This window comes from Myiozetetes cayanensis, unplaced genomic scaffold (assembly GCF_022539395.1).
Source record: "Myiozetetes cayanensis isolate MyiCay16 unplaced genomic scaffold, myiCay2020 scf166, whole genome shotgun sequence".
Classification (NCBI taxonomy): domain Eukaryota; kingdom Metazoa; phylum Chordata; class Aves; order Passeriformes; family Tyrannidae; genus Myiozetetes; species Myiozetetes cayanensis.
Window position 1 is genome coordinate 60032 of NW_026087337.1, and position 21806 is coordinate 81837.

Below are 21806 nucleotides of genomic sequence, written 5' to 3' on the forward strand. Positions count from 1 at the left end.
CGGCGGCGCGGAAACCCCGCCGGCGTCCCGCCCCCTCCGCCGGCGCTGACAGTGGCCAATGGGCGGGCGCGGGGGGCGGGGCCGCGCCGTACAGTAGCCAATGGGCGGGCGCGGGGCGGGGCCGCGGTGGCCAATGGCGGCGGGGCGCAGGACCCGCGGGTTGTTTACCTTGCGGGTCGCACGAAATGTTGGGGGGAGGGAGAAAAGGGGGAGGGTAAGAAGGAGGGTGGAAAAGGGGCGGGGTTTTACGCAGTGCGTGCCAGGGGCGCCCGAGGCGCCTACAGCTCCGTCGTGCCCCGCGCGCCGCGGAGCCCCCGGGAAGGCGAGTCCCCCGGACTGCACTTCCCGGCGTGCCCGCGCGGGCCCCGCCCTCCCGCCCCCTCCCCCTCACAGCCGGCCCGGGGAGGGGAGGGCGAGGGGGGTCCCGCAGGGGGAGGGGTGGGGAGGGGTCGGCCCCGCGGGGCCCCCCCGGTCGGGACCCTCGCCCCGCGGGGCTGGAGCTCACCCGGCGGCCGCTCCGGTGCCTCCGGCCCCGCTCGGCCCGTCCGCGCTTCCCCTCGGCAACAGCGGAGCCGCCGCCGGCAGCGGCCCAATCAGCGGCCGCGCCGGGCCCCGCGGACACGCCCACCCCGCCCCCCCACGTGGGGCCTCCGGAGGGGGCGGGGCCGCCCCGCGGCCAATGGCGGCGCGGGGGAGGCCGAGCGATGAGGTCACCGCGGGGCGCTCCCATTGGCCGAGCGCGCCGACCAATCCGGGACGCGTTGGGGGGAGAGAGGCGTGTGTGACACGCTGGAGCCGCGAGGCCACGCCCACCCCGCGAGGCCACGCCCCTTAGGAATAAACCACGCCCCAATTGAATAAACCACGTCCCGTATCAATAAACCACGCCCCGTAGGAAGAAACCACGCCTTATTTAAATAAATCACGCCCCGTTTAAATAAACCACGCCCCGAATGAATAAACCACGCTGCGTATGAATAAGCCACGCCCTATTTAAATAAGCCACGCTGCGTGTGAATAAACCACGCCCCTCCACTGAGTTCGGCCACGCCTCTCCTTCGGCGCACGCGCAGAGCGCCCCGCGCTGCCTCAGTTTCCCCACGCGCGTTCGGAAGGGGGCGTGGCCCCAGCGTGGGGGAGGGGGAGGGGCGTGGGCGTGTCTCCTGCTGCGACCCCTCCCCACCCCTCCCTCCCAAAACTCCCCCTCGCCGCTCATTAAACCGCGCGGGAAGCTGAATAATTAGTGAGGGTTATTGACAGCCCGGGCGCTGGGGAGGGCCCCCTCCCTCCCCGTATTTGGGGGTCACGCTCCACCCTCCCCTCCCCCGAGACTCCCTCGCCCCTCCCCACCCCCAAAAGCGCTCGCGGTTCCTTTAAGTGCGGTGGGCGTGGCCTGTGGGAAGTGGGCGTGGCTCGGTCGCCATGGCCACGCGGCGCTGACGCGGAGGGGCAGTGGCCGGGGGTGGGGGAGGGGCAGGCTGTGCTTTGGGGGCGTGTCCCGGGGCGGGGGGTGGGGAGGGGCGGCGGGAGGGGGTTGGCCGGGCCGGGGGAGGGGAGGGGAGGGGAGGGGGAGGGGGCGCCGCGATCGCGACGGCGGCGGCAGCGGAGCCATGAAGACTCCGGCGGACGCAGGTGGGGACTGAGACCCCAGGACCCCCAGGCCCCAGGACCCCAGGCGCGGTGGGGAGGGGGCCGCGAAGCTTTGGGGTGGGGGATCCCCCTCCCCCCGTCCTTTTCCCACGCGGGGAATGGGGGAGGAAGAACTGCCCCCTCCCCCTCCCCAGCGCCGCAAAGTTTCTCCCCTCCCCCGCCCCCCGCGTGGGGAGGCAGCCCCCTGCCCGCGCGTGACCCCCGGGAATTTGGGGCTGGGGGGTCAGCCGCCCTCCCCCTCCCGAGGCCCCGCCGGAGTTTCGGGACCTGTTGCGTGTCCCCCGCGCGGTGGGGAGGGCGGGACCCCACGCGCCCCTCCCACCCCCGCCGCGTTCCCACGGGGGCGAGTTCCCCCTCACTCGGGGGGGTTGGGAGGTCCATCCCTCCCCACGCGTGGGGGGGTGAGGAGGGCCGTGCCACGTTGTGTGTTTGGAAGGGGGCGGTGGGACCGCCCCTCCCCGCGGAGGGTGGGGGGCTTTGGGGGGTTTTGGGGAGGTTTTGAGGAGGCAGAAACTTTTGAGAGGCACCGCGTTAATTGATTCATTAGCGGGGGGTAGTGGGGGTCCTTATTTGGGCAGGGGTCCCCGCGCCCCTCCCCCTCAGGCCTGCTCAAACGTGACCCCTCCCCCTCCCGGCCACGGCCCCTCCCCACGGCCCGCCTCCCCACGGCCACGCCCCTCCCCACGGCCGGGGCGCCCCTGCTGGAGGGGCAGGGACCCCACGTGGTGTCACCCCAAAATCTGGGGGTGGTCGTGGATTGAGGGGTCCCAAAGTTGGGGGGTCCCAAAGTTGGGGGTCACAAAGTTGGGGTCCCAAAGTTTGGTGATCCCAAGTTGGGGTCCCAGTTGGGTCTCAAGTTGGGGTCAGGGCATCCCGAGGGGCTCTTTTTGGGGGCTGCTCCCGGAGAGAGGGGTTCGGACCCCTGATCCCACTTCGGGAGGGTCCCGATTTTGAGGGTGGGAGGGTCTCAGACAGCGGGGTCCCCACTTGGGAGGTTGAGGCCAGATTTGGGGTGTCCTGATTGGCTGGGGGGCAGTTTGGGGGGTCCTGATTGGCTGTGGGGCAGTTTTTGGGGTGTCCCTGGGTCGGGGGGGCTGCATTTGGGGTCCTTGACTCCTTCTGGGGCTGCATTTGGGGTCCCCACCTGGTTATGGGACCGTTCAGGGGGTCCCTGTGTCACTTTGGGGTCCCAGTGTCACTTTGGGGGTCTCAGTGTCACTTTTGGGGTCCCTGTGTCACTCAGGGGGTCCCCCTGTCCGTCTGAGGGGTCCCTGTGTCCCTTTGGGGGTCCCAGTGTCAGTTTTGGGGTCCCCGTGTCCCTCTGGGGCCATTCAGGGGTCCCTGTGTCACTTTTGGGGTCCCTGTGTCCCTCTGGGGGTCCCTGTGTCCCTCTGGGGCCGTTCAGGGGTCCCTGTGTCAGTTTTGGGGTCCCAGTGTCACTTTTAGGGTACCTGTGTCACTCTGGGTGTCCCCCTGTCCCTCTGAGTGGTCCCCGTGTCCCTTTGGGGGTCCCAGTGTCACTTTTGGGGTCCCCCTGTCCCCCTGAGTGGTCCCCCTGTCCCTCTGAGGGGTCCCAGTGTCACTCAGGGTGTCCCCGTGTCCCTTTGGGGCCGTTCAGGGGTCCCTGTGTCAGTTTTGGGGTCCCTGTGTCACTCTGGGGGTCCCTCTGAGGGGTCCCCGTGTCCCTCTCAGGGGTCCCAGTGTCAGTTTTGGGGTCCCTGTGTCACTTTTGGGGTCCCTGTGTCCCTTTGGGGTCCCCCTGTCCCTCTGAGGGGTCCCTGTGTCCCTCTGGGGCCGTTCAGGGGGTCCCCGTGTCAGTTTTGGGGTCCCTGTGTCAGTTTTGGGGTTCCTGTGTCCCTTTGGGGGTCCCCCTGTCCCTCTGCAGTGGTCCCTCTGTGTCAGTTTTGGGGTCCCAGTGTCACTCAGGGTGTCCCCGTGTCCCTCTGGGGCCGTTCAGGGGTCCCAGTGTCACTTTGGGGTCCCCCTGTCCCTCTGAGGGGTCCCCGTGTCACTTTGGGGTCCCCCTGTCCCTCTGGGGCCGTGTCAGGGGTCCCTGTGTCAGTTTTGGGGTCCCCGTGTCCCTCTGGGGCCGTTCAGGGGGTCCCCGTGTCAGTTTTGGGGTCCCTGTGTCCCTTTGGGGTCTCAGTGTCACTTTGGGGTCCCCGTGTCCCTCTGAGGGGTCCCAGTGTCAGTTTGGGGTCCCTGTGTCACTTTTAGGGTCCTGTGTCACTCTGGGGTCCCCGTGTCCTCTGGGGCCGTTCAGGGTCCCCGTGTCAGTTTAGGGTCCCTGTGTCCCTCTGGGAGTCCCTCTGAGTGGTCCCCATGTCCCTCTGGGGCCGTTCAGGATCCCCCTCCCCCGTCAGGCACAGAGGCCCCATTGAGGCCCCGCTGATCTCACCCCCTCCCCCGGCCGAGAACAGACCCCAGTGTGTGCAGGGACCCCTCCCCACCCGCCCCTCCCCCGCGAGGACTCCGGCCAGCCTGGGGGGAGGGGGGCTGCTCAGGGGGCTTTGGGGGGAGGGAGCTGCTTTGGGGTCAGGGGTTATGGGGGGATGGTTTGGGGGGCTGCTTTGGGGGAGGGGCTGCTCGGGGGCTGGTTTTGGGGGAGCTGGTTTGGGGGAGGGGGCTGGTTTGGGGTCCCGGGTTATGGGGGATGGTTTGGGAGGCTGTGATTTTTAGGGGTGCTCCGTGGAGGCTCGTTTAGGGGCGACCCCAAAGCCCCAGAAGTGCTGGGTTTGGGGGGCTCTTTTGGGGCTCTTTTGGGGGCTGTTTGGGGGTTCTTGGGGCTGTTTGGGGGTTCTTTTGGGGGCTCTTTTGGGGCTGTTTGGGGTCTCTTTTGGGGCCTCTTTGGGGGCAGTTTTAGGGCTGCTTTTTGGGGCTGTTTTAGGGCCCCTTTGCTGCTGTTTTGGGGCAGTTTGGGGCCGGTTTGGGGCTGTTTTAGGGCTGGGTTTTGGGGTATTTTGGGGTAGTTTTAGGGCTGATTTTTGGGGCTATTTTAGGGCCCTTTTGCTGCTGCTTTGGGGCTGGTTTTGGAACAGTTTTGGGGCCGTTTTTGGGGCAGTTTTAGAGCTGTTTTTTGGGGTATTTTGGGGCTGTTTTGGGGCTGGTTTGGGGGCAGTTTTAAGGCTCGTTTTTGGGGCAGTTTTAGGGCTGCTTTTTGGGGTATTTTGGGGCCGTTTTGGGGCCGTTTCGGGGGGGGCAGGTGGGGAGTTCTGTTTTTAGGGTGCGGGACTGAGTCACCCCCTCCCCGGGGGCGTTTTTGGGGGCGGTTCCGGGGGGAGGGTTTATTTTTAGCGTCTCGCGTTGCCTGGCAACAGGATGGGGGGAGGGAGGAGGGGACCAAAATCCCATCCTGGGAGGGCCCAAAATCGCAGGGGGCCCCCAAAATCTCGCTGGGGAGGGAAGCCCGAGACCACCCAGGGGAGTTTGGGGTCGGGGAGCCTGAGACCACCCGGGGGGGTTTGGGGGTCTGGAGCTCATCCCGGGGGTTTGGGGAGGTTTGGGGGGTCTGAGCTCATCCCGGGGGCGGGGTTGGGGGAGTCTGAGGTCATCCCGGGGGGTTGAGGGGTCAGGGGGTCTGAGCTCATCCCGGGGGTCTGAGCTCATCCTGGGCAGGTTTGGGGGTTGGGGGGCTCTGAGCTCATCCTGTGGTCGCTGAATTATTGATGCTCCCGGCGCCGGAGGAGGAGGGCAGGGGAGGTGTCTTGGGGGCGTTTGGGGGTCACAGAAGGGGTTTGAGGGGTCAGGGGGGTCACAGAAGGGGTTTGGGGGCACGGGGGGTTAAGATGGGGGTTGAGGGTGATTTTGGGGGGAAGGGCTCAAGGAAGGAATTGTCCTCCTCGTGCCTCTCCTCGTGCCCCCAGGGGTTTGGGTTCCCCGAGTGGGCTCAGGGGGTCTTGGGGGTCTTTCCTGCCCCAGGGGTATCAAGGGCTCTTGGGGGTCTCAGGGGAGTCTCCTGTCCCGGGGGTCTCTCCTGTTCTGGGGGTCTCAGGGGTCCCAGGGGGTCTCTCCTGTCCTGGGGAGCTTCTCCCATCTCAGGGGGTCTCAGGGGCTCTCGAGGTGTCTCAAGGGGGGTCTCAGAGGGTCTCTCCTGTCCTGGGGGTCTCAGGGGCTCTTGGGGTGTCTCAGGGGGTCCCGGGGGTCTCAGGGGGTCCCGAGTGGGCTCAGGGGGTCCTGGGGGATCTCAGGGGTCTCAGGGGTCCTGGGTGGGCTCAGGGGTCCCGGGGTCCCAGGGGGTCTCAGGGGTCTCTGCCCCCCGCAGGGTTCGCGCTCCCGAGTGGGCGTACAAGGCGAGTCGAGCCCTGGGGGCTCAGGGGGTCTCAGGTGGGCTCAGGGGTCTCTCCTGTCCCGGATGGGCTCAGGGGGTCCTGGGGTGTCCCGGGGTCTCAGGGGGTCTCAGGGTCTCTGTCCCCCGCAGGGTTCCGCGTCCCCGAGTGGGCGTACAAGGCGGAGTCGAGCCCTGGGTGGGCTCAGGGGGTCCCGGGGATCTCAGGGGGTGTCTCAGGGGGTCTCAGGGGGTCTCAGGGGGTCTCAGGGTGTCCCAGGGGGTCTCAGGGGTCTCTCCTGTCCCCCCGCAGGGTTCGCGTTCCCCGAGTGGGCGTACAAGGCGGAGTCGAGCCCTGGGTGGGCTCAGGGGGGTCCCGGGGGATCTCAGGGTGTCTCAGGGGGTCTCAGGGTGTCCCTGGGGGTCCTGGGGTCCCAGGGGTCTCAGGGTGTCTCTGCCCCCCCGCAGGGTTCGCGTTCCCCGAGTGGGCGTACAAGGCGGAGTCGAGCCCCGGGTGGGCTCAGGGGGTCTCAGGGTGTCTCGGGGGTCTCAGGGTGTCCCAGGGGGTCCCAGGGGGTCCCAGGGGGTCTCAGGGGAGCTCAGGGGTCCTCTGGTCCCAGGGGGTCTCAGGGGGGGTCTCAGGGTGTCCCAGGGGGGTTCTCAGGGGTCTCTCCTGCCCCGCAGGGTTCGCGTTCCCCGAGTGGGCGTACAAGGCGGAGTCGAGCCCCGGCTCGCGGCAGATCCAGCTGTGGCACTTCATCCTGGAGCTGCTGCGGCAGGAGCAGTACCGGGAGGTCATCGCCTGGCAGGGCGACTACGGCGAGTTCGTCATCAAGGACCCCGACGAGGTGGCCCGGCTGTGGGGGGTGCGCAAGTGCAAACCCCACATGAACTACGACAAGCTCAGCCGCGCCCTCAGGTCAGGGACCCCCCAAACACCCACCCCTGGGACCCCCAGACCCACCCAGACCCACCCAGGGACCCTCAAACCCACCCAGGGACCCCTCACACAACCCGTGTGTTTTGGGGGGTGTCTGGGGGTGTCTCAGTTGTTTTGGGGGCTGTATCCGGGTACTTTGGGGTGTATCCAGGTATTTTGGGGTGTATCCGGGTATTTTGGGGTGTATTCCTGCCTTTTAGGAATATCCAGGTCTCTGGGGGTCCCAGATGTTTTGGGGGGGTGTGCCCAGGTTTTTTGGGCTCTATCCTGGTATCTTGGGGGGTGTCCAGTTGTTTTTAGGTGGATCCCTGTAGTTTTGGGGCTGTATCCCTGTATTTTTAAGGTGTATCCCTGTATTTTGGGCTGTATCCAGGCATTTTTGGGGCTGTATCCAGGTATTTTTGGGGTGTATCCAGGTGTTTTTGGGGCTGTATCCCTGTATTTTTGGGGCTGTATCCAGGTGTTTTTAGGGGTGTATCCAGGCATTTTTGGGGGGTATATTCCTGTATTTTGGGGCTGTATCCAGGTATTTTAGGGGTGTATCCAGGTGTTTTTGGGGCTGTATCTCTGTATTTTGGGGCTGTATCCAGGTGTTTTTGGGGGTGTATCCAGGTATTTTTGGGGCTGTATCCGTGTATTTTTGGGGCTGTATCCCTGTATTTTTGGGGTGTATCCAGGCATTTTTTTGGTTGTATCCAGGTGTTTTTGGGGCTGTATCCCTGTATTTTTGGGGTGTATCCAGGCATTTTTGGGGCTGTATCCCTGTAGTTTTTGGGTCTGTATCCCTGTATTTTTGGGGCTGTATCCCTGTATTTTGGGGGTGTATCCAGGTGTTTTTGGGGCTGTATCCAGGCATTTTTGGGGCTGTATCCCTGTATTTTGGGGGCTGTATCCAGGTGTTTTTTGGGCTGTACCCCGGCATTTTTTGGGGCTGTATCCAGGTGTTTTTGGGGCTGTATCCCTGTATTTTTGGGGTGTATCCAGGCATTTTTGGGGCTGTATCCAGGTGTTTTTGGGGGCTGTATCCAGGTATTTTTGGGGCTGTATCCAGGTATTTTTTGGGGTGTATCCAGGTGTTTTTGGGGTTGTACCCCGGCATTTTCACCCCCCCTGCCCCCCCCCTGTACAGGTATTACTACAACAAGCGGATCCTGCACAAGACCAAGGGCAAAAGATTCACCTACAAATTCAACTTCAACAAACTCGTCCTGGTCAACTACCCCTGCCTGCACCTGGGGCTCGCAGGTACGGGGGAGGGGGGCTCAGGGGGATTGGGGGGCCAGGTGAGCTCATCAACTACCCCTGCCTGCACCTGGGGCTCGCAGGTGACGGGGGAGGGGGCTCAGGGGGGAGGGGGAGGGGGCTCAGGGGGGTTGGGGGGCCAGGTGAGCTCAGGGGGTGCCCAGGTGGAATCAGGGCATTGTCCAGGGGTAGCCAGGGGAGATTGGGGTGTGCTCAGGGTGTGTCCAGGTGTGTCCAGGTGTGCTCAGGGTGCATCCAGGGGAGCTCAGGGTGTATCCAGGTGGACTCAGGGCACACTCAGGGGTATCCAGGTGTACTAAGGGTGTATCCAGGTGTGCTGTGGGCATGTCTAGGTGTGCCCAGGTGTGCCCAGGTGTGCATGGGGTGAGCTCAGGGTGTATCCAGGTGGGCTCAGGGCATGCTCAGGTGTATCCAGGTGTATCCAGGTGTGCTGTGGGCATGTCCAGGTGTGTCCAGGTGTGCCCAAGTGTGCTCAGGGTGGGCTCAGGGGCATGTCCAGATGTATCCAGGTGGGCTCAGGTGTGCCCAGGTGTGCCCAGGTGTACTAAGGGTGTATCCAGGTGTGCTGTGGGCATGTCCAGGTGTGCCCAGGTGTGCCCAGGTGTGTCCAGGTGTACATGGGGTGTGCCCAGGTGTATCCAGTGTGCATGGGGTGGGCTCAGGGTGTGCCCAGGTGTGTCCAGGTGTGCCCAGGTGTGCCCAGGTGTGCTCAGAGTGTGCCCAGGTGTATCCAGGTGTGTTCAGGTGTATCCAGGTGTGCATAGGGTGGGCTCAGGGTGTGCCCAGGTGTACTCAGGATATGTCCAGGTGTGCTCAGGGTGTGCTCAGGTGTGCCCAGGTGTGCATGGGGTGGGCTCAGGGTGTGCTCCAGGGTGTATCCAGGTGTATCCAGGTGTGCATGGGGTGTGCCCAGGTGTTCATGGGGTGTGCCCAGGTGTGCTCAGGGTGTGCCCAGGTGTGCCCAGGTGTGCATGGGGTGTGCCCAGGTGTGCCCAGGTGTGCATCAGGGTGTATCCAGGTGTTCATGGGGTGTGCCCAGGTGTGCCCAGGTGCCCGTGGGTGCCCCCCTGACCCCCGTTTCCCCCACAGGCCCCCCGCTGCCGCAGAGCGCCCCCGCTGCCCTCGGGGGGTCCCACTCCGCTTCCCGCCCCTGGGCGGCCCTCCCCCTCCGAGGCGCTGTCGCCCCCTCCCCCCAGCGCTCCCCGGGGGCGGGGCCCCCCTGCTGGGCCCTCCCCCTCGCCCTTCCCGCGCCGTTTGGGGTCCCTGAGCGACGGCCCGAGGAGCCTGAGGAGCCCCCGGGGACCCCTGCCCCCCGCGCTGCCCCCGCTGCCCCCACGGCCCCCTTCCGGCCCCTCCCCCGCCCCGCCTGCCCCCGAGGGGCTGTTCCGCCTACTACCCCCGCGAGGCCCCCTGAGCCCTTCCCCCGCAGTCCCCGCTGGGCGGGGGGAGGGGCGGCCCAGGGGCTCCTGCCCCCGCTGTCCCCGATGCTGCCCCTCACCCCCAGGTGGGCTACTGCTCCTCCCCACCCTCAGCCCGCTCTTCGCCGGGGGCTCTGAGGGGGCTCGGGGGGCTCTCTGGGGGCTCTCGGGGGCTCCCACTTCTCCTTCTCGGCCGAGGACCTGCAGCGCGCTGGCGGCGCAGACCCGCAGCGTGCTCAGCTACCACCTGAGCCCCCGCGCCTTCCTGCCCTGCCCCCGCCTTCCTCCTGCCCCCCGCGCCCCCGGGAGACCCCCGCGCCCCCGCGCCCTTCCCCTTCAAGCTGCAGCCCCCGCCCGACGCAGGCAGCGCCACGGGGGAGGGGCGCCTTCATCATCGTCATCATCATCGTCATCATCGACGCACACCCGGGGGCGCGGAGGGGCCCCCTGCCTCCCAGCCCCCCACATCAAGGTGGAGGCGGTGTCGGAGGAGGAGGAGACGGTGGAGGTGACGGAGCTGAGCGAGGAGGAGGAGGAGGGGGGAAGAGGAGGAGGAGGAGGAGGAGGGGAGGAAGAGGAGGAGGAGGAGGAGGAGGAGGAGGAGGAGGAGGGGAGGAAGAGGACGAGGTGTTCGCCCCGCCCTCTCCCGCCCCCGCAGCCCCTCGCGCGCCCCCGCGCCCAGGGAGCCCCTCAAGCTGCGCTCCAGGCGCTGGAGGGCGGGGGGAGGGAGGGGAGGGGAGGGGAGGCTCCCGCGGGGGAGGGGGCAGGAGCTCCAAGGGCCACGGCCCAGCTGTCCCTCGAGTCATAAATGGGGGGTGAGAATTTGGGCGCCCCTCCCACTGCCTTAACGGGAGGGGGAGGGGGAAGTTCAGGCGCGCCCCTCCCCCTTCGCCGCTCAATTTGGGGTTCCCTCCCCCACCCCGGGGGCGGGGCTTGATTTGGGACCCCTCCCCACCCCCAGGGAGGTGATGTGGGTTTTTTTGGGGGTCCCGGTTTTATGCAGGATTGGGCCCTCCCCACTCCGGGGGCACAGGTTGGGGGAGGGGTCAGGACCCTCCCCTTTCTCGATTTTAGGGCTGCCTTGTGGGGGGAGGGCTTTTAAAGGGGGGACCCCAGGGAGCCCCTGAGAAACAGGTGAAACCCCCAAAAAAATGGGGAGGGGCTGAAACAGGGACGGGACCCCCTGGAAGTGGGGGGGGACCCCTAAAAATGGGGGGGGGACCCCCCCTGGAATGGGAGTGGGACCCCCCAAAAAAAAGTGGGTGGGACTCCCAAATCTGGGTGCGACTCCCCAAAATATAAAAACGGGTGAAACCCCAAAAAAAAACCAGGGGCGGGGGACCCCAAAGGGGTCACGACCCCCTTCCCAAAAAACGGGCTCTGAAGCACAAAAATTGCGGAGTTTTGTCCCCCAAATGCAACGCGGGGGGAGGGGCCGCCGGCACAGCCCCTCCCCCACCCCCCGGGGGGTCGCCTCCCCCTTTTTGGGGGGTCCCTTGTACAAAACGCTTCGTGTAACCAAAAATGGGGGTGGGCGGGGGGCCCGGCCTCACGAGGGAGGGGCGGGTTTGGGGGGGCAGGGGGGGTTGGGGGTCTCCAAGTGCCTGTCGATGAATCTGTCCAGGAGGGGGAGGGGGCTGGCCTGCGGCCCCCAAACACCCCCAGAATGGGGGAGGGGGGTCCTCAGCCGAGATTGTCGCCCCTCCCCCGCCCCCCGTGTCCCCCTCGCCCCGGGGTGTCCCGGGGAGGGGTCGCTCAGGGCCCCCCTTTTGTCCCCCTGCGGGGTGGGGAGGAGCAGAGCCCAGGTTGGGGGTTCGGGGCGTGGCGGGGGAGGAGGAGGGGAGGGGTCTCTCCGAAGCCTTATTGACACGTGTAAATAGGGGGCGGGGGCACTCCGAGAATGTATCAGAATGCAGAAATAACCAATAAAGATTTCACACTTGCGGCGCCTCCGACGCGAATCCCACCGAGACCCCCCCCAAGGTGTCCCCGGCACCCCCCAAATTCCCCCCCCAGAAGCCTCCAGAGGGGTTCCAAAAAGTCCCCGCACCCGCCGGGGGAGCCTTCGGGCTCCTTCCCGGCGCTTAGGCCGCACTTCCGGCTTGGCTGCCGCCGTTGCTTAGCAACGACCAATCAGCGGCCGCGGGGCGTTGCTAAGCGATAGCCAATCAGCTTTGGAGACTTTGCGGGCGTTGCTAAGCGACAGCCAATCAGCTTTACAGGCCGTGTGAGCGTTGCTAAGCGACAGCCAATCAGCTTTGGAGACTTTGCGGGCGTTGCTAAGCGGCACCCAATCAGCTTTAGCGCCTCTGTGGCCGTTGCTAAGCGACAGCCAATCAGCGGCGCTTTCCCTTTTCCGGGTTCTTCCCATGGTGCCCCGCGCGCGGCCTTGCCGCGCCCCCCGCCCGCTCCGACCCCTCCCGGGACCCCCCCGGGACTTTGGGAACCCCCAAAGGCACCCCCGGTCCTGCCGGAGCCTCCGCGGGACCCCCCCGGGACCCCCCGGGGACCCCCCGGACCAGGAACCCCCCCGAGCGCCCCCGGAGGCCTCCACAGGCCTTGGAGACCCCCCCCGGGTTTGGGGCTCCTCGGGGCCGTTTCTGAGGGTCCCGGGACCGTTTTTGGGGGTCCCGGGGCCGTTTTTGGGGGTCTCGGGACCGTTTTGGGGCCGTCCCGGCTCTGGTTTGGGGTTTTTTTTGGGGAGCCGTTCCCACCAATCAGCGAGCGCCAAAGGCGGGGGGGCGGGGCCTCCCTTCAGCCCCGCCCCCTTTCCCTGTCCCTGCGCACGCGCAGCGCTGGGGGGAGGGGCGAGGCCCCCGCACGTGTCCCGACACGCGGCCCGGCACGTGCGGCCGCACGCGGGGGCGGGGCCTGCCCGGGGGGCGGGGTTTGGGGCGGGGCCGGGCTCGAGTTGGCCCTGCCCTCCGCGAGCTGCCGGAACCGCTCCGGCCCCGCCCCCCCGGGAAAAAGGGGAAAAAGGGAAAAGAGGATAAAGGGGGCTCTGAGACCCCCAGAATGAACAGGGACCATCCTCGGGTGCAAAGGGACCCCCGAAGGGACCCCCCAGGGGCTCAGGGACCCCCAGCAGGAACAGGGACCCCCACAAAGCACAGAGACGCCTCCCCCGCACCCCTCCTCAGGACCCCTGTGAGACACAAAGACCCCCAACAAAGGTCCTGAGGTCCCTCCTCAGGACCCTCCCAGCCCCCAGGACACCCCAAAACCCAGACACACCCACCCCACCCCCGGGACACAGAGACCCCTCCAGGGGCACTGAGGCCCCCAGACACGGGGACTCCACAAAATCCCTTCCCAGGAACCCCCAAAACCCCCAACCCGCCTCCCCCGTACTCACCCTCCCCCAGACACGGGACACACCCCCCACCAAAACACCCTCCAGGACCCCCAAAACGCCGAGAACCAACCCCTGTACCGACCCCCCCCAGACAGGGGAACCCCCCAAAACCCCTCCCAGGACCCCCCAAAACCCCTTCCCAGGACCCCCCCCTCCCAGACCCCAAACCCCTCCCAGGATCCCCAAAACCCTCCTGGGACCCCCAAACCCCTCCCAGGATCCCCAAACCCTCCCAGATCCCCCAAACCCCGAGATTCCTCTCTTGCCCCTCCCCCCGTTGTGGGCGTGTCCCGAGCGGGAGGAGGCCCCGCCCCCGCACGTGGGTCACGTGGGCGCAGCGCGGCGGCCGCGTGTGGCGGGAGGGGCGGGGCGAGGGCGGGACGGGGCGTGGGCGTGGGGCGTGGCGTGGGCGTGGCCGCGCGCGGGGAGGGGGCGGCGCGTGCGCGGAGCCATCGAAGGTGCCAGAAGGCTCCGGAGCGGAGGAGGCGGCGGAGCCGGTGAGGGACTCCGGGGGCGGATCTGAGGAGAGACCCCGGGGGGCGGATCTGAAGGGAGAGACCCCCGGGGGGGGCGGATCTGAGGGGAGAGACCCCCGGGGGGGGCGGTTTGTGAGGGGAGAGACCCCCGGGGGGGATCTGAGGGGGTTCGAGAGGAGAAACCCCTCCTGAAGGAGTCTCTGAGGGGATTTGGGTTGATTCGTGAGGGGAAACTCCCCCTTGAGGGGGCTCTGGGGGGATTTGTAAGGAGAACTCCCCCCTTGAGTGGGATCTGACGGGACTCTGGGGCGATTTCGTGAAGGGGAGACCCCTGGAGCGGGATCTGAGGGAGATTCTAGGGGGCGGTTCGTGAGGAGAGAACCCCCTTTGAGGGGGATCTGAGGGGGTTCGTGAGGGGAAAGGCCTCCCTTGAGTGGGATCTGAGGGGATTTGGGGCGATTCGTGAGGAGAAAACCCCCCTTGAGGGGGATCTGAGGGGATTTGGGGCGATTCGTGAGGGGAAAACCCCCCTTGAGGGGGATCTGAGTGGGTTTGGGGCGGTTCGTGAGGAGAAAACCCCCTTTGAGGAGGATCTGAGGGGGTTCGTGAGGGCAGAGACTCCCCCCGAGGAGGTTCGTGAGGGGAAACCTCTCCCGGGGGGAGCTTTGGGGGGATCTGAGGGGCTTCGTGAGGAGAAAACCTCCCTGGAGGGAGATCTGAGGGGATTTGTGAGGGGAAACTTCCCCTTGAGGGGGATCTGAGGGGATTTGGGGCGATTCGTGAGGAAAAATCCCCCCTTGAGGGGGCTCTGAGGGGGTTCGTGAGGAGAAACTCCTTCTTGAGGGGGCTCTGAGGGGATTTGTGAGGAGAAACCCCCTCTTGAGGGGGCTTTGAGGGGATCTGAGGGGGTTCGTGAGGGGAAAACCCCCTTCCATGAGGGAGTTTGTCAGAACCTCCCGTTTTTGGGAGGGGTGGGGCAGCTGACAGTGGTGACGTTTCGCTGAGGACCGAGTCTCGGGGGGGCTCCCAGGACCATTTGGGGGTCTCAGATCCCCTGTTTTGGGGAGGGGGGAGGTGACACATCTCAGGGCCGAGTCTCGGGGGTGCTCTGACCAGGGGGATCCTATTTTGGGAGGGGGTGACCTCCCAGCCCCCTAGGCCTTTTTACTGCCCCTCAGGTGCCCCCTCCTCGTCGCCCGCCCCCCACCGTGGAGTCGCTCCGAGCCCTCTCCCAGCTCCACTCCCCCGCCGAGGGGGACGGCGACCCCCGGCCCCCGGGCCCCCGATGGCCCGGACGGCCTGGGAGGAGGAGGAGTGCCTGGACTATTATGGGATGGTGTCCCTGCACCGGCTCTTCGAGGTGGTGGGGGCCCAGCTGACCCCCAGCGACGTGGCCGTGCTGTCCTTCCTGCTGGACGAGACCCCCCCCTCGGCCGAGCCCCCCGCAGGCCGAGCCCGACGGGGCCGCCCCAGACCCCCCCTCCGCACCCAGGGACCCCCGGGGGGCCGCGGGGCCCCCCCGGAACGGGCTGGAGCTGCTGCTGGAGCTGGAGAGGAGGGGGCTGTGCCACGAGGGGGACCTGGGGCACCTGCGGCAGCTGCTGCGCCTCGTCACCAGGCACGACCTGCTGCGCTGTGTCACCCTCAAGAGACCTCGACCTGGTTAGTGTCACCTTCCTGTCACCCCTCTGTGTCACCCCTGTCACCCCCCTGTATCACCTCTGTCACCCCCTGTGTCACCTCCCGTCACCCCCACACCCCGTCACCAGGCACGACCTGCTGCGCTGTGTCACCCTCAAGAGACCTCGACCTGGTTAGTGTCACCTCCTTTTAAAACCCTTGTCACCTCCTGTGTCACCTCCCTGTGTCACCTCTGTCATCTCTGTCACCTCCCTGTCACCCCCACACCCCGTCACCAGGCACGACCTGCTGCGCTGTGTCACCCTCAAGAGACCTCGGCCTGGTTAGTGACAGCCCCCTGTCACCCCCTGTGTCACCCCTGTCACCTCCCTGTCACCCCCACACCCCGTCACCAGGCACGACCTGCTGCGCTGTGTCACCCTCAAGAGACCCCGGCCTGATCAGTGACAGCCCTGTCCTCTGTGTCACCCCTGTCACCCCCTGTGTCACCCCTGTCACCTCCCTGTCACCCCCACACCCCGTCACCAGGCACGACCTGCTGCGCTGTGTCACCCTCAAGAGACCCCGACCTGGTTAGTGACACCCCCCTGTCACCCCCCTGTCACCCCCTGTGTCACCCCTGTCACCTCCCTGTCACCCCTGTCACCCCCTGTCACCCCTGGTCACCCCCTGTCACCTTCCTGTCACCCTCACACCCCGTCACCAGGCACGACCTGCTGTGCTGTGTCACCCTCAAGAGACCCCGACCTGGTTAGTGACACCCCCCTGTCACCCCCTGTGTCACCCCTGTCACCCCCCTGTCACCCCTGTCACCCCCCTGTCACCCCTCTGTGTCACCCCCTGTGTCACCCCTGTCACCTCCCTGTCACCCCTGTCACCCCCCTGTCACCCCCCTGTGTCACCCCTGTCACCTCCCTGTCACCCTCACACCCCGTCACCAGGCATGACCTGCTGTGCTGTGTCACCCTCAAGAGACCCCGGCCTGGTTAGTGACACCCCCTGTCACACCTCTGTGTCACTCCTGTCACCCCCACACTGTCCCAACCAGGCAGGACTTGCTCTGCTCTGTCACCCTTAAGTGGCTCTGGCCTGGTCAGTGTCACCCCTGTCACCTCCCAGTGTCACCTCCCAGTGTCACCTCCCAGTGTCACCCCCACCCCGTGCTGTGTCACCCCTGTGTCACCCCCACACCCTCCTGACCAGGCAGGACCTGCTCTGCTGTGTCACCCTCGAGTGGCCCCGGCCTGGTCAGTGCCACCCCTGTCACCTTTGTCACCTCCCTGTCACCCCTGCCATCTCACTCGTGTCACCTCCCTGTGGTTTGTTGTGACCCCACCACTGTTCTCTCTTGTCTTTGTCCCCCCACTGTCACTGTCACTCCTTGTGTCACCTCCCTGTGTGCCCCCCCTCCTGTGACCCCTTAGTGACCCCTCTGTCCCCCTTTGTCACCCCCCCGTGTCTCCCCTCCTGCTGTATCCCCTGTCACCCCAGTCCCCCATTTGTCACCCCCTGTCCCCCCAATGCCACCCCTTTGTGTCTCCTCAGTGCCCCCCACCCTGTCACCCCACTGTGCCCCCTCTGTCCCCCAATGCCACCCCTTTGTGTCCCCTCAGTGCCCCCCCATCCTGTGCCACCTCTGCCCTCCCTGTCCCCAGTGCCACCCCTTTGTGTCCCCTTGTGGTGTCACCCCAGAGTTACACCTTGTCACCCCTTATCCCCCCATGTCATTTGGGACTGTCCCCCACGTCCCCCATGTCCCTGGGGGTCTCACAGGGTCTCTCCTGTCCCTCAGTGTCCCCTCCCCCATGTCCCTGGGGGTCTCACGAGGGTCTCTCCTGTCCCCTCAGTGTCCCCTCCCCCCCATGTCCCCCTCCATGTCCCCCCCATGTCCCTGGGGGTCTCACGGGGGTCTCTCCTGTCCCCCCCATGTCCCTGGGGGTCTCACGGGGGTCTCTCCTGTCCCCTCAGTGTCCCCTCCGTGTCTCTGGGGGTCTCACGGGGGTCTCCTCTGTCCCCTCAGTGTCCCCTCAGTGTCCTCTCCCCCCCATGTTCCTGGGGGTCTCACGGGGGTCTCTCCTGTCCCCTCAGTGTCCCCCATGTCCCTGGGGTCTCACGGGGGTCTCTCCTGTCCCCTCAGTGTCCCCTGCAGTCGCGTCCCCTGCGGGCCCCACCATGGGGGCACCTGCCGAGCCCCCTCGGCCCCGCCCGAGCACTGGGAGACCGGTGAGTGCTGGGGGCTGGGGGGCTTTGGGAGGCTTGGGAGGGTTTGGGGGCTGGGGGTCACTTTGGGGGCTCCTTGGGAGGCTGGGGGTCCCTGTGGGGTCACTGTGGGGTGCTGGGGGGTATCCGGGGGTCCCTGGGGGTCCTTTGAGGTCCCTGGGAATCCTTGGGGGTCCCTGGGGGTCCTTGGGGATTCCTGAAGGTCCATGGGGGTCCTTGGGGGTCACTGTGGGGTCCTGGGGGTGCTCTGAGGGGTCACTCCTGGGGGTCCCTGTGAGGTCCCTGGGGATCCTTGGGGGTCCCTGGGGGTTGCTCTGGGGGTCCCTGAGGGTGCCTGTGGGGTCCTGGGGGTCCCTGTGGGTGCCTGTGGGGTCCCTGGGGGTCGCTCTGGGGGTCCTTGGTGGTCACTGTGGGGTCCTGGGGGTCTCTGAGCCCCCGGGGGTCACTCTGGGGGTCCCTCTGGGGGTGTCCTGGGGGTCCCCCTGGGGTCCGTCCCCGTCCCTGACCCCGTTTCCCCGCAGGTTCGAGCTCCGGAGCGGAAGCGAAGCCCCGGAACACGCGGAGCCCCCGCAGAGCCCGCCGGCCCCTCCCCACAGAGACCCCCGGGACCCCGGAGCCCCCGGCCAAGGTCACCTGCGGTACGGCCCTCCCCACCCAAATGGGAGAAATCCCAAAATCACCTATGGGGCCCTCCCCACCCAAATGGGAGAAATCCCCTGGTTTGGGCAAAAATCACCTATGGGACGGCCCCTCCCCACCCCAAAATGGGGAGAAATCCCCCAGTTTGGGCAAAATCATCGGTGGGACGGCCTCCCACCCCCTTGGGGCAAAATCCCGGTTTGGGACAAGAATCACCTGCGGACTGACCCTCCCCACGCTTTGTGGGAAACTCCGGTTTGGGCAAAATCACCTGAGGTACAGGCCAGTCCCGACACCCTTGGGCAACATCCGGTTTGGGCAAAGACCAGCTGAGGGACTGGCCCTCGCCACGCACTGGGAGAGACCCCAGAATCACCTGGGATTGGGCCCCCCCCAGGCCCTCTGGGACAGACCAGTCTGAAACTGGGAGCACTGGGGACTGACCAGTCTGGGACTGGGAGCACTGGCAGAGACCAGTGTGGAGCTGGGAGCACTGGAGACTGACCAGTCTGGAACTGGGAGCACTGGGACAGACCAGTGTGGAACTGGGAGCACTGGGACAGACCAGTGTGGGACTGGGAGCACTGGGGACTGACCTGTCTGGAACTGGGAACACTGGGAACAGACCAATGTGGAACTGGGAGCACTGGGACTGACCAGTGTGGGACTGGGAGCATTGGGGACAGGCCAGTATGAAACTGGGAGCACTGGGACAGACTAATGTGGGATTGGGAGCACTGGGAGAGACCAGTGTGGGATTGGGAGCTCTGGGACAGACCAGTGTGGGACTGGGAGCACTGGGGACTGACCTGTCTGGAACTGGGAACACTGGGGACAGATCAGTATGAAACTGGGAGCACTGGGGACAGACCAGTGTGGAACTGGGAACACTGGGACAGACCAGTGTGGAACTGGGAGCGTTGGGGACTGACCAGTATGAAACTGGGAGCACTGGGGACAGACCAGTGTGGAACTGGGAGCACTGGGGACAGACCAGTCTGGAACTGGGAGCACTGGGCGAGGGGGACGTAAACAGGAAGCGGGAGGGTTGAGCCCCCATCCCTGCCCAGGAACTGGGCATACTGGGAGCACTGGGCAGACTGGTTTGTGGCTGGGGGGGACTGGGACAGTCATTGCGGATCAGGAGCTGGGCATACTGGGAGAACTGGGCAAACTGGACCTGGACGTGGAATTCCAGGGCTTGGAAGCAACTGAGTCACTGGGCAGAGGTGGGAACTGGGGATACTGGGGATACTGGGGAGTGTGCTGGGTGTTCTGTCCTGCTCTGTACTGGTCAGTACTGGTCCATACTGGTCCATACTGGTGTGTTTCACAGAGATCAGACTCCTTGTCCATGTTGAGCACTGCGAGCACGAGTGGGCCCTGCACTGGGGGCTGGGCTGGGCAGGGACTGGGGTTACTGGGAGCACTGGGGATGTGCCTGGTGTCCCGTACTGGTCTGTAATGGTCCATACTGGTCCATAATGGTTATCCTGGTGTGTTTTACAGACATCAGGCTCCGTGTCCGTGCCGAGTACTGCGACCACGACCGTGCCCTGCGCCGGGGGGTGTTGTGGAGCAGGGACTGGGGGCACTGGGGGTGTGCTGGGTGTCCCGTAGGGGTCCATACTGGTCCATACTGGTCCATAATGGTTATCCTGGTGTGTTTTACAGACATCAGGCTCCGTGTCCGTGCCGAGTACTGTGACCACGACCGTGCCCTGCGCCGGGGGGTGTTGTGGAGCAGGGACTGGGGGCACTGGGGGTGTGCTGGCTGTCCCGTATTGCTTTGTACTGGTCTGTAATGGTCCATACTGGTCTGTAATGGTTATCCTGGTGTGTTTTACAGACATCAGGCTCCGTGTCCGTGCCGAGTACTGTGACCACGACCGCGCCCTGCGCCGGGGGGTGTCGTCGAGCCGCCCGCGGGGGCCGGGCCGGCAGCTGGACGTGTTCGGGCAGGCCTCGGGGGTGCTGAAGGCGCGGGATTTGGGCTCCATCCTGTGCGACATCAAATTCTCGGAGCTGTCCTACCTGGAGGCTTTCTGGGGCGATTACCTGAGCGGGGCCCTGCTCGAGGCCCTCAAGGGCGTCTTCCTGACCGAGGGGCTGCGCCGCGCCGTGGGCCGCGAGGACGTGCGGCTGCTCGTCAGCGTCGACCAGGACGACTACGAGGCCGGCAGGAGGCTCCTCATCAGCGCAGGACAGGGACAGGGATGGGGACAGGGACAGGGAATGGGGGCACAGGGGGGACAGAGGGGACAGGGACGAGGGGGATAGGGATGGGACAGGGACAGGGGGACAGGGACACAGGGGACAGGGGGACAGGGACAGGGACAGGGATGGGCAGGGACAGAGGGGCAGGGGGACAGGGACAGAGGGACAGGGACAGAGGGGACAGGGGATGGGGGACAGAGGGGGCAGGGGGGACAGGGACAGGGACAGGAACGGGGACAGGGGATGGGACAGGGACAGGGAATGGAGCAGGGACAGGGAATGGGGCAGGAAATGGGGCAGGGTGGCACAGGGACAGGGGGCACAGGGGATGGGAATGGGAGAGGGACAGGGAATGGGGCAGGGACAGCGACGGGGGGGACACGGACAGGGGATGGGGATGGGACAGAGACAAGGACAGGGACAGGGACAGGGAATGGGGCAGGGACAGGAGATGGGACAGGAACAGGGGATGGGACAGGGACAGGGGGCACACGGACAGGGACAGGGAATGGGAGAGGGACAAGGACAGGGAATGGGGCAGGAAATGGGGCAGGGGGCACAAGGACAGGGACAGGGACAGGGGGTGAGCAGGAGGGACCCAGCGGGGCCAGGGGCAGGGCAGGGGCAGGAAGGGCAGGGCAGGGCCCCGGGGTGAGGGGAGGGTGAAATGGGGAGGAGGAGGAGGAGGAGGGGGAGGGAGTGGGAGACCCCCAACCTCAGTGAGGGGGGGAGGGGGAGTTGGGGGTGCTCAGGAAAGGGTGGAGTCAGCACTGGGGGCACTGGGGGAACTGGGAGCCCCAGTAACCAGTGCAGTGTCCCAGTGTGGCCACTGGGGGTACTGGGGGAGCTGGAACGCACCAGTAAGGGGTGGAGTCTGTACTGGGGAGCACCCAGTAAGAGGGTGCAGTGTCCCAGTGTGGCCACTGGGGGCACTGGGACCCCCCCAGTAAGGGGTGGGATGGTCACTGGGAGCACTGGGAACCCCCCAGTAAGGGGTGAGGTGGTCATGGGACCCCCCCAGTAAGGGGTGGGATGGTCACTGGGAGCACTGGGACCCCCCCAGCAAGGGGTGGGATGGTCACTGGGACCCTCCCAGTAACCAGTGCAGTGTCCCAGTGTGGCCACTGGGGGCACTGGAGAGACCCCCCCCCCAAATTAAAGGGGTTCGATGTCCCCCCTGGGGCCACCCCCAAATTCCCCAATCCCCAATCCCCCAATCCCCCAAATGTCCCCAATCCCCAAATCCCCCAAATTGGGGTCGGGGGGTAAAACCGAGGGGAGGGGTTTGTGACCCTCCCACCCCCAAATCTGCTCCTCCCCTCCCCCAAAACAGAGACTCCCAAACCCCTCCCCCATTTCTGCAGGTGACCCCCATTTTGGGGGTGGGGCTGTAAATATGTAAATGAGGGGGCAGGGCCGTGTCCCAGCTGGATTTTGGGGTGATGATGTCACCGGGGCGATGACGTCACCGGGGGCGAAGGAAAGGGGGAGGGGGTCGGAACCCCAAAGTGCCTAAAAATGGAGGGGAGGGGTTAAAATATGTAAATTATTCAAATTTATGTAAATAGGGGAGTTTTGGAGGGCGGGGCGGATCCGACTCTGGGGGGTTTTGTTTTTCCCCAAAAAAATTCCCGGGGGGGGGGAGGGGTCAAAGTGCGACTTTTTCTTTCCTTTTTTTTTGGAAAATTTTGGTTTCAATAAAAACTCTTGGAAAAAAAAAAAA

General features: G+C 65.7%; 2 protein-coding genes across 2 annotated transcripts; both read left to right on the plus strand.

Moving 5' to 3' along the window:
* The first annotated feature begins 1551 nt into the window (after positions 1 to 1551).
* On the plus strand, positions 1552 to 11766 carry LOC126638144 (ETS domain-containing transcription factor ERF-like). The gene is given in 7 exon segments (XM_050311789.1): positions 1552 to 1632; positions 6599 to 6833; positions 7984 to 8099; positions 9207 to 9290; positions 9675 to 9744; positions 9746 to 10043; positions 11659 to 11766. Coding segments are annotated over 7 exon segments (933 nt in total). The 5' UTR covers positions 1552 to 1610.
* A 2872-nt stretch (positions 11767 to 14638) lies between these two features.
* DEDD2 (death effector domain containing 2) lies at positions 14639 to 20092 on the plus strand (the record flags this gene model as incomplete). The annotated part of the gene is given in 5 exon segments (XM_050311791.1): positions 14639 to 14806; positions 14808 to 15028; positions 17749 to 17865; positions 19376 to 19434; positions 19520 to 20092. Coding segments are annotated over 5 exon segments (1125 nt in total), but the record flags the coding sequence as incomplete, so codon positions are not given.
* Positions 20093 to 21806: the final 1714 nt, after the last annotated feature.